Source organism: Amyelois transitella, chromosome 19 (genome assembly GCF_032362555.1).
Source record: "Amyelois transitella isolate CPQ chromosome 19, ilAmyTran1.1, whole genome shotgun sequence".
Lineage (NCBI taxonomy): Eukaryota > Metazoa > Arthropoda > Insecta > Lepidoptera > Pyralidae > Amyelois > Amyelois transitella.
In genome coordinates, this window is record NC_083522.1 from 3,226,070 (window position 1) to 3,243,509 (window position 17,440).

A 17,440-nucleotide genomic window follows, 5' to 3' on the forward strand; every position below is an offset into this window, starting at 1 on the left:
ATTTGTTCCCCAGATAGCCTGTAGTCTTCCACTGACGTAACGTTCACGTATAGGTGAAGGATTTTGCATGCAAGATGTGTAATCGTAATATTTTAATTATAAACAAAACGACATTGTTAGGTAGGGTAGTAACATAACTATCCAATTTTTAAAAAGAAATGGAATTCTCTTATCCCTACAAAACTCTGGTCAGTGGGTTTTTATTTGGCTGTCAGTGGGTACAATTAGGTACATAAGTAGATACTAGGTAGGTATTGTTTGAAGTTAATTTAGAGCGAAGCGACTTCTGTGATTGCAATGAGAGGTTTTTACAAACGCTGTTATAGTTAAACTATAAAAAATTACCCTTCAGCCGGGAAGGTATATAATAACTAAGAAAACATGTTAATCATGATGATATGATATATTATGTATGATGGGATATAGAGTACCCGAAACCGCCGAGCTTGCATGAAGAGAGTTATGAATGTGGATAAAGTGAAGGAAGTATGCAGAGATCGTTGCAAGTGAAAAGAATTAGTCTCTGCCTACCCTCCGGGAAAAAGGCTTGATTTTATTAACAAACGATCTATGCCAATGCTAGAAAAATGACAAGGAAATAAAAAAACTGGCAGTCTGTCAATGTCAATTTGTTAAAGTCAAAAAAGTCAGATGCCAAAACAACATAACCTAGAAAATTTAATCACGTAATTTTCGTGAAAACAAACAAGAAATTTAATTTCCAAGGGGTTTCCCGGAAAAAATAATAATGCGAATAAATCCACCTATATTTGCCACTGCAAAACAGAGCAATGCAAGGCGACCACAAAAAGAACCAGTTCCATTTCAGCAACTTCTACCACTGGCACTGAAAAAGACAGTTTCAGGCAAAAGTGACAAATTAAAAGAATCAGCATGCATGCAGGAACTGGCGGTGATGTTCGCATGCTTTAAGAAACACGATTTCAATCAACAGGAGTGTTTTAAAGAGGTCACTTTGTTTCAAAATTGTTATGCTGATTTCAGTAAGAAACTGGCAGTACAAAGAGAGCAAGGAAAGAAAGGTATTTTAGTTCCCGGGGAGAAGAACTTGACGCATAGGCAAATGAATCAACTGTTGAAAGCATTTCCACCACAGAAATAGTATAGAATGTTGCGTTAGATATAGCATTTGTGAATAAATACATGTATATTTAAATACTTAGATTAAATATTGTTCATTTAACTCATTATTGCCTTTTTTTAAATACCTTTCGATTTATTAACTGCTATCCTAGTTGTGTAAGTTAAAAGGATAACAAAGATGAAGCTGAATAAATACCAGACCTGCTTCTAGTCTAGATTATTATTGGTGTCTCTGGGCTCCTCCGAAGAGAGGATGTTATCATAACTTGAGGATTATTACTCAAGTATTGAAAATTTCATAACTACAAGTCTTTTTTCAAATATTTTTATATATTTTTGTTCCAAGGCTCACTAGTTCAACACACACTGCAGGCATTTACAATGACTATTTTGAGTTAATAGCTCCACCCTGGGCCTTTACTGCCGTGGTTATATTGGAATTAAAAGTACCCTATGTCTATCTATTCATGCACCAAATTTTATCTAAATCCATACCATTGATTTGGGGGTAAAAGAATAACAAACATACATATAGAAATTTTAAATTAAAAGAATTTCTTTGAAAGAAACAAAGACCAGACTTGCACTTTCAGGTTTTGAAATATAAATGACATAATTATGAGACAAGTCAACTCAAGCCCCTGTAGAATAGCACGCACGACTCCATTTTTATCGCGCGAAATATATATCGCTGTTTCGCTTTTCATTATGACGTGAAATGGTACAGCGATAGATTTTCACGTGATAAAATGGAGTTGCGCGTGCTATGCTACGGAGGATTCAAATGGTCCAACAGAAGCCCCATAGGAATAATGCAACCAAGCAATGTCAACAGGATCTTATAAATAACAGTAGTCAATTGAAACAAGTTCTGTGTCAAATTATTTATTTTAAAATAGTATCATATTATCTTATAAATATATAAAATAGCACAGTATATCACTTAGGGGCAGTGTGGATCCATTGCGGAGAAGACACTTTGATTTCAATCCGTTGTACTGTAATCCATTCATCGTCTGCTTCGTGCACATTGTAGAACCTTTCCAGCTCTTCTATAGCTTTGTCCTCAAGCTGAAAACAATGTCCAATATTATAAAATTATATGGCAAACATATAACGAAGTGTGGACCTGCTGATTTGTCCACTAGGATGAGAAGAGAGTTAAATAATGCAGTCTTTGGCGACTTCACTAATGTCACACGCCATCAGCCAATCACCGTTAGAATTTGACGCGCTTAACCAATAGCAGCGAAGAGTCTATGGCGACATTTCAAACGTCACAAGCCATAGAGCCTATTAGATCGCTTACCTAAATAGTGTAAGCAAAGATTTCACGGATTACATTCGACTTAACATCGTCGGAGCCAAACCAAGCCTGCCGGAAGATCTCTTCCCTTTGTGGCGGTTGAGCCCGAATCATCGCTCCCGCTACAAATAAATTCTACTCTTTTGGGAAAAACATAGCTAGAAAATTTTAAGTTTTAATGTACTATAAATAGAAGTTCATTATTAAGTGACTTGAATCTATGAATGCTTTATTGTAAAAGATTGTAAAAAATGTTGTTGAGGACAAATTCTTTTACCTGAGTTAATGCAAGAGGCTTTGTCATGATCCTTGAAAAGTCTTCTCTTTGCTTCTTTTGGTCAGTAAGAATCTGGTTGAACTCCATAGCCTTCGCCTTTGGGCTGCTACTCGCGACCGGTGCTTCTACCACTTTCCACGGATTCTTAGGTTTTTCTGGAGGACTGCCCATATTTAATTTATCAAAATAATCGCCCAGATTTTGCGGCACATGTTCTTGCATTGCCAATTTCTTCCTTTGTTTTTGGGACATTTTCGGACCAATATGGCTGATGACAAGGTTTCCTTGAGTCACATTTGGGCTTCTCATCATTTCTGATATAGAAGAATCTTTAGGAGACATTGACATTCTTGACGTTGTTGGTACATTTTCCGTCGACTGGTTATTGAACGAATTATTCTTCGTTAATTTCGTAAAAGACTCAACCGGCGTCTCGTTCAAGATTTCTCTCGCGTTGCTAATAGCCTTCAGCCTGGCTTGGACCACTTTCTGCTGCTTTTGCTGAGATGACGGCACTTCTATCCATTTCTCTTGTTTCTCCCTCGCACCTTTCTCTTCCCTTGAAATGTTACTTAGAGACAGAGTTATATCACCAGAGACATCATTAGACATGTCTAGTGATGTCACAGAGCTAACAGATTCATACCTCATCCGTGCCTTTTCGCTGTCAGTATATTCAATCTTTTTGGACTTACTTTTCTTTTTTTCTTTGATATCAGTATCATCGTTCTTTATATCCTCATCAGTCAATTCCAAGTGTATAGGAAAGTTCGCTGCGCATTCATCTATAACTTCATCTGTTGGTGCGTTGAAAAATGGTGTAATCACTCTTGATGACATAATAGGATTGAATTTGCAGTAGTAATTAGATATGTCATGGAGAACGTCATCTTCTATGAGATCTAAGGATCGGTTTTCGAGAATACTGCACAGGTTTAGAGATATGAACTCCATGCAACACTGTTTGAGTTGCGTTGCGTTATATGTGTGAGCGAATTGGCATAGTTCTGCGCAGTTTTTCAAGTTAATGAGATTTGATAAGGCGATTTCACACATTTCCCTGAGTCGAGATATGAACAGTTGGTCGGCTACTATTAGCATACTGCAAATGAAGTCTATACTGTCGGAATTCTCGATTTCCGGACACGAATCGGTGTAGAGAAAGTCGATAACTGGTTGGAGTATCCCGTGGTTTATTGGGAGAGTCACTTTGGATAGTAATTTACTCTGTAACAAAGTAATAAACATTTTAAACATTTATTTTGTATGTTGGAAGGGGATGTGCGAGACGAATGTACCTTAATTAAAATCGGGGATGTTATCTGCTTTGGCAATTCATTGGTAAATAATCCCATAGGTCTAAAGGATAAGTTATGAGTCATATCCCAAACCAAAGATCTTCCGTGAAAATATCGTGTTGAGTTTAGTGAATGTGTATCAATTTGACAGTACACAGGCATCACGACAAGTTGAAAGATCTGAAGGTCTCTGCCTAAACTTTTGTGAAAAAAAAAATGCATATACGATCCTAACCTCAGTCCAGGAATGCATGAACATGCCGTTGAAGTACTCCAGCCTGGCGGCCAGCACGCACTTGTGAGCAGCGACTAAAGCGCCATCTTTGGAGCACACGTGTGTATCAACTAGTTCCGGGAAGCGGGAACGATCCCATACGGGAGTAGGGTTCTTGGTGAACGTCGCCGAATCGCGGAGGTGAATTGTGCCGTCGCGATAGCTGGAAAAGAAATGTATTAGAAGGTCTTTAGTCTCTGCCTACCCCTCCGGGAAAGAGGCGTGATTTTATGTATGTATGTATTAGAAGGAATTCGTATAACGGCCTCAGTGGCGCAGCGGTAGTACGCTTGTCTGTGACACCGGAGGTCCCGGGTTCGAATCCCGGCCAGGGCGTGATGAGAAAAGAACTTTTTCAGATTGGCCTGGGTCTTGGATGTTTATCTATATAAGTATTTATTATAAAATATAAGTAGTATCGTTGAGTTAGTATCTCGTAACACAAGTTTCGAACTTACTTCGAGGCTAACTCAATATGTGTAATTTGTCCCGTATATATTTATTTAATTTAAAAAAAAAATCAAATTCAAAATCTTTATTGCATATCATAAAGTACATCAGTTGAATTAAAGTAACTGCTTATAAATAGGTACAATATGAACCCTGATGGGCATCGCAATTTTAAATTATATGAAACGGCATAATAAGAATACTATCGACGAAGTTAGAAAAAGTTTCATTGCTATAAAAAGATGGAGAAAGCGAGAGAAATGAGATAAAAAGCATAACTTATACCATACAGAAGCACAGTATAACCATTTTTATAAGTTACACCGATGTATTGTGCAGAAGTCTCATTTTTGTTGTCAGTAGTTACAATCTATCTTCATATTTATTGGCTCAATTTAAGATTTCGTGATCACTCATCGTGTTTATCGTTTTTACTCCAAATGACATTCGACCAAGTTATTTAACACTGTGAGGCCCATAACCTATGACATTTCATAGAAAATTTTTAGAGGTGAAAAAAAGGTCGGCGGAAATTTACCAGAGACTAAAGTGCCGCCTAGGGTCTTACTTTAATAGCGTTAAACGTTGAACTCACTAGTTGAATCTCAATTCTATCATTCAGTCTTTTCGAGACTATTGGCTCTGTCTACCCCGCAAGGGATATGGACGTGACCATATGTATGTATGTATGTTGAACTCACTAGAAGTTGTCGAGCAGCTTGTGCAGCCCCTGGACCTGCAGCCGCCGGCAGCCCGCCTGCAGCAGCCGCACGGGGTCGCAGCAGTCGGCGCGTGCGCCTGAATGTTTGCGCGTTTTGTTGCCTCTCTTACTCTTCTCTTGGTGTTTGTAAACTTCGAACGCTGATATTTCCGATGGGTTCTCTGAAATAAAACCCGGCTGATATTATATAATGCAAAAGTAAGTTTGTCTGTTTATCTGTTTGTTTGTTTGTTTGTTACCTCTTCACGCGTTATGTACTGAAACAATGCTCTTGAAATTTTGCGTATATTGTATATTATGCGGAAAAGGACAAGGGTACTTTTCAACTTACTTAATATAATCATATTTGTTCCATATACATATTATTTTTTACAGTGATATATTTATTATTATAATATATATTTATTTACCAATCATCTCCAACTCAAGCTCGACATCTTTGCCCTTCTTAATCACGTTGTTTAAATCTTCCCTCCTTATCTTTAGACTACAAGGCCCTAATTCTGCCACGTCGCAGGTTCCCGTGTACATATACCTAAAACAATAATTAATTATTATATTAAATGGCTACCTTCCATTTTCAAAATCAGTTTAACCGGTTGGAGATATCTTCAAGATCTCGAGTAAATCCTTGGGCAAGATATGGAGTGGTTTAATTCTACATTATTATGTATGCGTGCACACGGCACTGTTATTTTTATGTAAAGTGTTTAAGAAATGACGGCCTCTGTGGCGCAGCGGTAGTGCGCTTGTCTGTGTCACCGGAGGTCCCGGGTTCGAATCCCGGCCAGGGCATGATGAGAAACGAACTTTCTCTGATTGGCCTGGGTCTTGGTTATTTATCTATATAAGTATTTATTATAAAATATAGTATCGTTGAGTTAGTATCTCGTAACACAAGTCTCGAACTTACTTCGAGGCTAATTCAATCAGTGTTATTTGTCCCGTATATACTTAAAAAAAAAAATCCAATAAAATAAAATCACCTTAAAATCCTCTCAAAAACTTCAGGCAACACATTGGCTAGAACGATCAGTGGCTTATTATCCTCTTTGTTCGTCGTACTATCCTGGTACAATTTGTACAGGTGCTCGCTGTGGGAAGCTATTATGTAGATGTGCGCGGGAAACAGTCGTGTGCCGACCTGAAATATTTTTTTTTTAATTTTATTTTAGATTAGGCATTTGTCTTACGTCTCACCTGATGGTAAGTGACGCTGAAGACCAAGATGTCACAAAGATATAGTTATCGATGTCTGTAATAGAAAGGTATTGGCAAAAAATTGATATAACGGAGTAGCGTAGCCTATGGACGAAACATTTTCCACGGGAACGGAAAAAACGGGAATTTCACAAGTAGTTTAATTATTAGCTGTAAAAAAATATTTAACTAATAATTGTTTAACTAATAAATTATATATACTAATATTATACAGCTGAAGAATTTGTTTGTTTGTTTGTTTGAACGCGCTAAACTCAGGAATTGGTTCGAATTGTTTTTGTGTTGAATAGACCATTAATCGAAATATCGGAAAATGTGAAAAAAAAAAACGGGAAAAATTATTCATCCTTGAGGGCTTCAATGATGCCCAAAAATAACTATTCCACTAAGTTAGCTTATAATTTTTTCAAATTTCAATGTTATACCATTGTTATTTCCTATTAAGATTTGTTTAATTTTCATCTGTATACGTATTTATATAATTGACTGAATCGTAACAAAAAATTAAAATGAAACTGTACCTTAAAAACAACGTCGTGTAGCAGATCATCGTTGGAAGCGGTTTCCATCAGAGATTCCATGTGTTTCGACATACTCGTCGGAGACAGCTCGGGTATAGAAGTTAGACCGCACGTAGGTTTTATCTAAAACAATAATAAGGATTCAAACTTAACAGGAAAAAAAATGTGACGTCGATCCAGTAGTAAAGTTGCCGTATTGATACAACAATTTTGGTGAATTGTTCTCAATCAATAAGTAAGTGACTACATATTGCAGTACAGACGTGAGACCTTATAGTTCGCTTTAACGAACGGCGCTCTTAAAAAAATAAACACTAAATAATAGTAGACATGTGATTGGCGAAAAGAAATTGAATTATAACTTACGCAAAATGAGATTTTCAAAATAACATCAATGTCACCCCTCATTTAGTACGATCTTGTCTATAAGAGAGAAAAAATCTACCGTGTGGTTCCCGGCACCAACATAAAAAAGAATAGGACCACTCCATCTCATTTCCAATGGATGTCGAAAGAGGCGACTAAGGAATAGGCTTATAAACACGAGATTCTTGTTTAAGGCGACGGGCTAGCAACCTGTCACTATTTGAATCTCAATTCAATCACAAAGCCAAACAGCTGACTGTGGCCTATCAGTCTCTTCAAGACTGTTAGTTCTGCCTTACCCCCAAAGGCAAATACACGTGACTATATGAATGAATGAAAAAATTGGTACTTACCGGGTCTTGAAGTGCACTACCCGAGAGTGCAATTCGGAACATGCGAATGAGATAAATACAGTACAAACCTGCAAGCAAGCGAAGTTCAACCCTTCACTGTCAACAGAAATAGCCACCGCTCTATGCACATTTGGTATCTTCGTAATCCTGACCGTGGTGCAATCATCTTTCTCCAGAAACTTGACAAGCGCCGACTTGTTGTTGTCTCTCTCCTTCTCCTTCCTGATTGGCTGAGGATTAGTGGGCGGGGCTTTGCGAGAGATCGCACCAATGAACGCCTCGCCGTATTTGGTTGTGAAATATAAGGCGTCGTGAGTTAGTGCCGCGTGAGTTATGACGGTTTGATGGCTTAGGCCGAAGACGCATCTGAAAAACCAATCATTTTAAAATTTTCTTGGCTTATAAATTAGGCTAATAAACTTGGGAGATTCTTCTTGTAGGCGACGGGGATGGCGGCAGTAATCTTTCATTATTTGAATCTCAATTTCTTCATCAAGCCTTACAGCTGAGCGTTGCATTTCGGTCTCGTCAAGACTATTGGCTTTGTCTTCACCGCAAGGGATAAAGATGTGATTATATGTATGTGTTATAAAACTCTTCTGTCACTGTGTGTGTGTGAGTGACTGTTTGACTGACAGACAATGCACAGCCCAAACAGCTGGTTCTAGACTTTAAAAATATATATATTGTATAGAGTATAGACTATACCGCCGCTTTTTCTACACATGCACTTTAGAAGCGGTAGTAGTTATAATTAGATTTAAGTTATGTGACGTCAATAAGTGACACCTTGTATCCAATTTTGAAAATAAATCTATTCTTTTCTACTATTGTATTCTGTATAAATGCAACCAGTGCGAATCCGGGGCGGGTCGCAAGTTACAAATAAAAAAAAAAAAAAAAACTGAACAAAAAAAAACAATACCTGGTGAGTTGAGCAGTGGAATCTTGCCATATGAGCAGTTGTCCTACACTGGTGAGCAGCAACACTGTGACGCGAGAATACGCGCCTTGCTCGCTCACTTTGGCCTCCACGCACGCTTGTTTTACGTTTATTTGCCTGTTAAAGGTATAATGTTTTCATTTTATAATAACCTTTGAGATTTGATTTTGGAAAATTCACGTATCGTACTAGTTCATAGTATGGATGAAAGTAACTTTCCATTCCCTTAAGAATTTCAAGAAAACCTCTCTCGAAGTGTTCTACGTATGGCATAAACATTTTTAACTTTTTCTGCCTAGGCCGTTGTCGATCAGACAAGTCAGTGATAGAAAAAATCAATAAATATTCTCACGTGAATTTACCAAAATACTTTCTAATTACTTCTTAACTCTTATATCATCATACATTATTCCTAACATATTAAATTTTAATGAAATTCAGTGGTTTCAGCTACCTACACATTGTGAAATTCAAACTTATTTTTTTTATGCCTATCTTGATCCATAAATTAACACTCACTTGATTGCGATTTTCTTGCATATGTACTTGTGCAGTAAGTACACGTCTCCTCGGCTGGTGGTGATGACAGTGGCCGCGTCGCCCACCCCCACTAGCTGAATGCCCGCCTCCTCTTTGTTGTTTACTGATATTGCCACCTACAAAATAATCAATATTTTGTAATAACTCCTTTTAACCGCCTTCAAAAGAAGGTGGTTCTCAATTCCACCTGTAGGTTTGTATGTTTCTCCGCAATTATCTCGCAAGGAGAAGGTTTTAGAAATTTTACCGACTTCGGAAAAGAAGGAAATCGATATGAGGCGGTTCTCTTTTTCTTTTAAAGTTATCTTTTGATCAATGATTTTGTTGACGGTACTTTGATAAATGAAGAAGATTAGTCGTTTATTGGCCCTCACCAATAGAAATAGAATACGTCATGGCAAGCCTTTCTCCCGAGCCTTTATCAACACATCATTGCCACATTTTCCAAAACTGCCGGCCAGAATAAACACCTGAAAAACGACGATACAAGCTAAACAAATTAAATTACTCACCCTCTTAGGAGCAGGTACCACTTTGTCCTCTTGCGAGTGTCCCAATTGTCCCAGATTTGTACCCCAAGTGTACACAGCGTGTATATTCCACACGGCGACATGCGACCGAGCGGCCACCACGCCTAGCGGTTTAGATATCTTGAGCAATGATTTTGTTGACGGTACTTTGATAAATGAAGGTGTGTTGGTAGTTGATTGGCTGGCGTTATCAGCGTTGTTTAAGTTGTATTGGATGATCTGAAAAAAATGAGATCCAAACATATAATAATAGTAACTGATCGATGTCTGCACTTGAAAGTCAAAATGGTAAGTGGCAAAAAATCAATATATATTCAGCAGAAGACCAGTAGAAGCCAATGAAAAATAAAAACCCCACCCTTCTAAAAGGCAATATAGGGGGGGGGGGGGGGGGTCAGTTTTTTCAGTGTAATTTTACGGAGAAGTCGCGAGCAATAGCTAGTATTAAATAAAACTTAACATAATTAATTTCGTTGTTTTTGTTTAGTGAAAACGATACTTAGGTCCGTCACTCAGCATTATTCCAAGATTTCGTAAAATAATGTTCATAAGTGACATATTCATATTCAATTAAACAAATTTCTCAATCTTTACAAGTCAAAATTAAACAACAAAATTTAACATAACAAAGATCTCATAATACTACAATATGTCATTACATAAATTCTATTCTTACCGTGCCGCTTTCAAGAAGAAAAACGGTAGACGTCAGAGTCACGGCCGCCTGCTGACACGGCTCCGGCAGCCGGACGGCGACCGGCCGCAGCGCCGTGCCGTGCGGGCCGCCGGCGCGCGCCGTCTGCCCGCACACGTACACTTCCGGCCCGGACGCGCCTTCGCACAGCCATATACTGTGGAACTTGCCCAGGCAGACCTGTGGATTCAAATATATATACATACCTATATAAAAAATATGTATATATCTATAAAAATTAAGGATCTATAAAAAAATGCTGAACGTGCGTATTTATTAGTGTATAATTATAATATTTGGGTCAAACCCACGATGTAGTTTTCACTAATTTGTAGACATTTATCGTTCACATTAGTTCGATAAAGAGCGTACCTGATTTATATTTTACATGTTGTGAAAAGATCTGACAGCCTTTACAGTACACTTACTCTTAGAACTTCTTCAGGCCACGCCTGATATCTAGTTTTCTAGATCGTCTGTTTGAGGTATAAGAGGTATTAAATTAAATTTGAAAAAAAAGCCGATGAACTGTCTAATAAAAAAATCCTTCTTATTATGTTAAAAATAAAAGACAAATTACACAAACATAATTTAATTCAATTTCTCTACATCGGATGCCTAACATGTTGCGGAAACGTGTTGCTGATATGGCTATGCGCGTACGCACTAGGCGTATATTTATATGTTTGGAACGGATTCACGGAAGACACGACCTTCACCACTTTCTTCGGAGGCTCATCCACATACGACATAGTGTCATACGACGGTTTTGCCTGTATTTGTGGCTCAGGATGGTACCTAGAAGGTAAAAATGTAGCCCGACTTGCCATTGACCTAACTAAAGGCTCGCCTCGAATAATGCAGTAAGCGAAAAACGTCAAAACTGAATACAAAATAGCAAGTAACGCTACATAAAATATCAACAACGCTTTGTTGTCGATGATAGCTTTCCTTATTGCGAGAAAACACCCGATGTTCTTGTACGATTCATTTGTGGGATCTTCATTTAAGGTACAATTCTGTGATACAGGCGTTAAATCGCCTTTATTTTGCAATTTACAACATTGCACGGGGTATTGTAGGTTAGGATTAATTTTATGCCAATGCGAGTAAGTGAAGTCTCTGTAACTGTTCACTCCACAACATTCGTAATTCTGCATAGTGTAATTCCATAGGAATGTTATCAAATCATTTTCTTTTCCATATTCTGATATCAAGGACTTCTCTAAGTATTCCCTTGTTTTCTGGTTATCCGAGTATATGTTATAAATGCCTGTTATAAAAAATATCCAGAAAGCGATTGAGGATAATACTGTGACAAGGAATACGTAAGTTTTAATAGCGCATTTCATCCGGCAACCGGCGCCTAAAATGCCACAGCAAGACGTCATCATTGCAAGAATAGCGATTGGTATCAAAATCGACGTCATCGGTGTAAACCACAGTTTCAAACTGACAAAATCCGCGATGCTGCTAACTAAAGAACTCTTCGTCACAGTGAAATTCACATCTCTAAATAATTGCACGTTGAACGAACACCACAGACAAATGAAGAAACTGAGCATGCCGAACAGAAAGAACAGAAAGTTTGTGAAGCCAAGACAGGTCCTCGGTAAAGCAACTGTATGCATTTTAATTTTATTAAAGTAATTCGCTAAAATCTAAATAATTCTGTTTTCATGCTGTATTATTGTGAATTTCATTGACAGTTGACTTTAATTTTTATGAAAAGAACAATGTCAAATATTGAGAAGTTTTTAATTTTTTTAAGATTGATATGCTACATACAAACTCATTAATGTCACCTGTTGCGCAAACTGCTTTTATTTGTTTTGAGAGAATACTAGTCTTTAATTGCCTTCATGAAGACAAAACATTCAGAATTTTTTAAATAAAAGTGTCATTACAAGCTTCTGCAAGGGCATCGCTCCTGTGGGAATTTTCAGAAAAGTAGAAGCCTATTTTACTCCTGAATATTTGAGGTGCGCACCTGTTTAACACACACGTTGGTCCTATTAAAGCAGCCGAGAAGCTCCGGGGTGTTCCTCTGTAGCTGTGTGCCCGTGCCTAGCGTATAGTTTGAGTTGCTTCCCCACACGTACACCTCGCTGGGCCCATTACCCAAGTGCTTGTACATGTATTGGCGGTCTAACATGGCGTGTTCCAGCGCTTTATAGTCGTCTTTGTCCACGATGTCTGTGTTTACACCTGAAAATGCAATTTTATTTATTGGTTTCCATTAAATCGTTCTAGCTGGATCTCAACATTTGAGAAAATTCGTGTTTCCCATATTTTAACCCAAGATCATATTCTCACGTAAAATAGTTGTTAGAGCACGATAATTTGGTTTTATTTTTCGTATTTTACTATTTTTTCTGGTTTTCTGACGTCAAACTAACTAAATACCCCGAACCCCGCTCGGCCACCCAGGTGCTTATAAAATGAATTTCCCAACAAAAAGATGAATTATTATTATTTACCTTTATTTCAGTATCTAATGAATTGGCCTATATGTATTCATGCTAATATATTGAAAAGTTGGATTCAGATCTTCATTATTATAATTTAATAGCATTTTATGGGCATACCAAACTTCATCAGCAAGACAGCGGCATGTATCTGGCCGTAGAAGATGCTCCTGTGCAGTGGCGTGTACCCGGACTCCCTGTCGCGAGCGTTCACGAACGCCACGGACGAGTGCCGGACCAGCCAGTCCATTAAGCGGACCCGGCCGCGAGATGATGACATGTGGAGAGCTGTGCGACCCTGAAACACATATAGATGATTGCACCATAAAGTATACAGGATAAAGGATTTTACAAAATGGCAAGATGAAAGGTGGCTTTATGCAAATTCTTCCAGGCAACCCATAAGAAGTAGATAAAATGTCAATATCAGCTATTCTAAATCCCTTATCTGGTCATTCTCTGATAACGGCTTTAGAATAGCTGATATTGACTCTCAATTATTTTTAATGAATTTGTTATTGGATTTTAGTTTTGCTTCTATAGTTTGGCTACAAATGAATAACTTTGGAAACAAATTACCCAATTTTTGGTGTTTATGCCAATTGACCTCCATGACTATTGACTAGGTTTAGTTGAACTTAACCCGATCTAATGAAATTGATGTTGACAGGGTAACTACTCTATTTGTTGCTATTATATGTAAACTCTCCAGCAGTCTAGAAAAGACTGAAAGGCCACATTCACGTGTATGGCAAAATTATAGGATTGAAATCCTATGACTATTATTGGAATGAGATTCAAATAATGGTAGGTTGTTAGACCATTATTAGTTTATTAGCCTTTTCTTTGGTCGACTATAACACTACTGATGCCCAACAAGATATCTGGCAATTGGAAAACTTAGGTTATAATGTTTTTATGAAGAACTCACCTCAAAATCGAAAGCTTTGTTGAAATTGGCGCAAGTAGCTTTGATGAAACACGCCAAGGCCTCATCACTGCTGGACCTTTTTGTTATGGCACTCGTTAAAGTATGTCCGTGACTCCTAGACCTGCACCGCCTAGTGCAGTCTACTTCTGCTTTATTCTTACTCATTTTTAACAAAGTTAATATAAAATATCTTAAGTCTAAATTTATTTAGTAATATCAAATATGTCGGTATTAATATAAAAGCAGGTACTGTAGAGATGATCCCCTGTGGTAATAACCCCTAAGGGGTTACACGTAATGTCGTCTTAACAGGACATAATGGTAGTTGTGGCTCTCTGAAACAAAGAATGCTATGAAGATTTCTCATATTCAAATTTGCACTTAGTGAGCGCAAAACCTTAATGATGTGGGTATTGTAGAATAAATGTTCTCTAAACATTCTCTATTAAATCTGATGATCATGAGCTATCATGGTTTGACTGAGAAGGAACCTCTCCACACAAAAAGAGCAGCTAGGGAGTACCGTGATTGCTGAAAACTAATTGTGAAGAAAATTAAGAAATATGATTGATTATATGTTCTTTTGTGTAAGGGAAAAGGCAGTGTGCTGCCAACTTTGACCAACCTAGGTCTGCTGACTGATTTAGACCGACAGCTAGCAGTCAGTGGCATGGCATGGCTATGCTGTTTAATCACACACATTCAATCTAGTCTAACATTGGTATATTCCTTGTTAATGTTTTCCTGAAATTTTTATACTAAAGCTCTTGAGAGCAATGAGTTTGATATGAAGATAGCAGGGTCCATGTCTATTATTAATTTTTGTATCATCTTCTTAATTAAACTCATTAAACACAAACTTGTTCCATTGGTTATACAATGGGTCTCACACTAGACAAGCCTTTTGTGTGGTAACCAATATCATTGTCCGCAGATAAAGTTTTAAAAGTAGCCAATGAAATGTTTCAGAAGTTAAATTAGAATGCACAAATGTAGGTTTGTTGTTTTGAAATCCATGAATTTTTTCCTTAGATAAGTACAAGTGCATCCCAAATAGCTCAGACTCTGGAGCAGTAAGATTGAAGACAAAAGAATATATGGTTATCATTTTGATAACTTTCCTAGTATAAATGTTTAGAGGTATGTAATTTAAGTTCTGTTCACTCTCAAGGACAAATGATATTTGATAAGGTGACAGATTGAGTGAGAGAAATTTTAGCCGGCTGATTTTATATTAAAATTTGTGTATAATAAAAGAGGCACATATTAATCTATAAAATGATACAATATATAATAATTAAAGTACCTTTACAAATAAACAGCTGTTTGAAAAATTGTCGTCACAATAGCAAAGTTGGGCACCATTTTCTACCTTAAAAACAGTGTTGAAAAATACATAAAATATAATAGCCGCAAATTAAAACCGCATGAAATAATCAATGTGATATTCCTAATAAAAATTTAAAATTGCGAAATATTGCAGTCGCCAAATAAACGGAGATCAGTCGGTTTTTTTCGGAGACACTATTGCCAACTGACTCCAATTAAAAAAGGCGCTACCTTGGTCATAAAAGCGCCATTTTAGCCTATGTAAAAATCGTTGCCCATTATCTAATATGGTCAAATATGCAACAGATATTGCGACGAATGTGGCGAGTTGGCAACATTGTTTTGATTACGTTAAGATAGACTGTCAAGTCAATGAATGTGACATTGATTGACAGACGAGGGCATTTGCATGGGTGCATATGGTTTTCGCTTGCTTTTATTTTAAAATAAAAAAAAGCGTAGTAAAAACTCATGCTAACCGTCATTGTCAGGCATTGTCAAAGTCAACGTAGGTAGTCATGTCTATTGAACATTTCTCGTGTCAATTGTTTTCATAAAAATTACAGATGATTGTTGTGTAATCCATCTAGAAATAATAATTTGTATTGTAATTAGTTTATTGTAAAATTAAAATAATGTTGAAGGCAATAAACAGTGTGGCCAGATTGCCGAAAAGCCCTTTGTACAGGTAAGAATATGATAGATTTATATTTGGTAGTAGGCAGAGGTACCTCTGCCAGAGTAATTGCAGTGATTTCAGCATACAATCAAAGAATTATTAACAGCTAAAAACTACTTCTTCGCTACTTCATCCCAAATTTTCGGTCGTAGGGTCGGCACAATGTAAGTTGCGTATAATTTGTCCTCATAATAATGATTAGTGATATCACCAATTCAATTTGGGATCTAGCATCACTTTATTTTTCATTAAATGTCTGTATCCGGATTTGTTATCTTGTAAAAGAGTTTACTTTTGCTACAAGTTTCCGTAATAATTTTAAAATGAAGATATATCCCAAAGCCTTTCCAAGCAACCCTGTCAATAAGTATTCTTAAATTTTATTTTATGATTTTCAGATCCCTGCCTGCTTTTTCAACTAATAGCGCAGATTGGGCTAAAGATAAAGATCCTACATGTGTTAAAGAGGCCCCTAGAATAGAAAATGAGAAAATAATTTCCCTGCCTGAGGAAGAGCAACAAAAATATGCATTGGAAGCAAAGATCACGGTCCCTGTCAAGGTAAATAATAATATAAAAAGAATGTAGTCCAGTAGTTTTTGAGTTTATTTGTTACAAACATACTAATCATTCCTCTTTATTGTGGATGTGGATGTACATGAAGGTGTTTTAAAATATGTGCTGTGCATAAAAGCATAGGTTGAATTCCCATCTTGGCCATGAACTTCCGGCACTCCTTTTATTTTCTACTTTATAATAAAACATGAAAATGTATAAAAATAAATATTTTAGTAACAAAAGTGATGATGGTACGTTCAGAACCCTTTGTTCGCAAGTCATACTCAAACAAGGCTAGGTTTTTTTAATGATAATATTATTCTTTCTAATGAAAACAATATTAATCATCTTTCAGGTGGATCTAAGTCCGATCATGGGTGTTCCAGAGGAGCACATCCGCACTCGCCGCGTAAGGATCTACCAGCCAACAAAGAACGCAATGCAAAGTGGCACCAGCAACATCCATCACTGGGAAATGGAATTTGACAACCGCCAACGCTGGGAGAACCCACTCATGGGTTGGACTTCTACCGGGGATCCTCTCTCCAACATGAAGGTCCAGTTCACGTCTCCCGATGAAGCCATAGAGCATTGCGAGAAAAATGGCTGGGTCTGGTTCCTGGATGTCCCGAAAACGGAAAAGGACTTCAGGCCTAAGAACTATGGAATAAACTTCTCATGGAACCGCCGCACTCGGGTGTCTACCAAGTAGAATGTTAGTACAATAATTAATTTGTTGATTTTATTTAATTTTAGATACTTCAAGAATTTGATGTAATTTGCAGAATACATTATGGCAATTAGTTGCTGTTTTTTTATTCAACACTTATTTCAATTAATATATCATTACGAAGTACCCGGCACATTAGAATAGGAC

At 37.2% G+C, this 17,440-nt stretch overlaps 3 protein-coding genes across 3 annotated transcripts; 2 read left to right on the forward strand and 1 right to left on the reverse strand.

Moving 5' to 3' along the window:
- The first annotated feature begins 625 nt into the window (after positions 1-625).
- On the forward strand, positions 626-1,208 carry LOC106139990 (uncharacterized). Its single transcript, XM_013341505.2, has one exon. The coding sequence runs from the start codon at positions 749-751 to the stop codon at positions 1,121-1,123; it is 375 nt and encodes a 124-aa protein (XP_013196959.2). The 5' UTR covers positions 626-748; the 3' UTR covers positions 1,124-1,208.
- Positions 1,209-1,984: 776 nt separating this feature from the next.
- On the reverse strand, positions 1,985-15,539 carry LOC106139993 (inhibitor of Bruton tyrosine kinase). Its single transcript, XM_060949530.1, has 16 exons — positions 15,304-15,539; positions 13,998-14,332; positions 13,187-13,364; positions 12,589-12,806; positions 10,581-10,778; positions 9,887-10,123; positions 9,354-9,490; positions 8,817-8,951; positions 7,960-8,257; positions 7,173-7,295; positions 6,417-6,574; positions 5,841-5,965; positions 5,411-5,591; positions 4,221-4,422; positions 2,688-3,914; positions 1,985-2,175 (listed from the first exon to the last, which is right to left on the reverse strand). Exons 2-16 carry the CDS (start codon positions 14,160-14,162, stop codon positions 2,044-2,046), a joined length of 3,714 nt encoding a protein of 1,237 aa, XP_060805513.1. The 5' UTR covers positions 14,163-14,332; positions 15,304-15,539; the 3' UTR covers positions 1,985-2,043.
- A 297-nt stretch (positions 15,540-15,836) lies between these two features.
- LOC132902900 (NADH dehydrogenase [ubiquinone] iron-sulfur protein 4, mitochondrial) lies at positions 15,837-17,366 on the forward strand. Its single transcript, XM_060949820.1, has 3 exons — positions 15,837-16,014; positions 16,404-16,566; positions 16,919-17,366. Exons 1-3 carry the CDS (start codon positions 15,962-15,964, stop codon positions 17,273-17,275), a joined length of 573 nt encoding a protein of 190 aa, XP_060805803.1. The 5' UTR covers positions 15,837-15,961; the 3' UTR covers positions 17,276-17,366.
- The last annotated feature ends 74 nt before the right edge of the window (positions 17,367-17,440 follow it).

Excerpts from the sequence above, each read along its gene's own strand:
- LOC106139990 (XM_013341505.2), top strand. The coding sequence starts at position 749 with ATGCGAATAAATCCACCTATATTTGCCACTGCAAAACAGAGCAATGCA.
- LOC132902900 (XM_060949820.1), top strand. The coding sequence starts at position 15,962 with ATGTTGAAGGCAATAAACAGTGTGGCCAGATTGCCGAAAAGCCCTTTG. Across the intron at positions 16,015-16,403 it reads CCGAAAAGCCCTTTGTACAG|ATCCCTGCCTGCTTTTTCAA; the intron begins GTAAGAATATGA and ends TATGATTTTCAG. Across the intron at positions 16,567-16,918 it reads AGATCACGGTCCCTGTCAAG|GTGGATCTAAGTCCGATCAT; the intron begins GTAAATAATAAT and ends ATCATCTTTCAG.
- LOC106139993 (XM_060949530.1), bottom strand. The coding sequence starts at position 14,162 with ATGAGTAAGAATAAAGCAGAAGTAGACTGCACTAGGCGGTGCAGGTCT. Across the intron at positions 13,365-13,997 it reads ACAAAGCTTTCGATTTTGAG|GGTCGCACAGCTCTCCACAT; the intron begins GTGAGTTCTTCA and ends TATGTGTTTCAG. Across the intron at positions 9,491-9,886 it reads TGGTACCTGCTCCTAAGAGG|GTGGCAATATCAGTAAACAA; the intron begins GTGAGTAATTTA and ends ATTATTTTGTAG.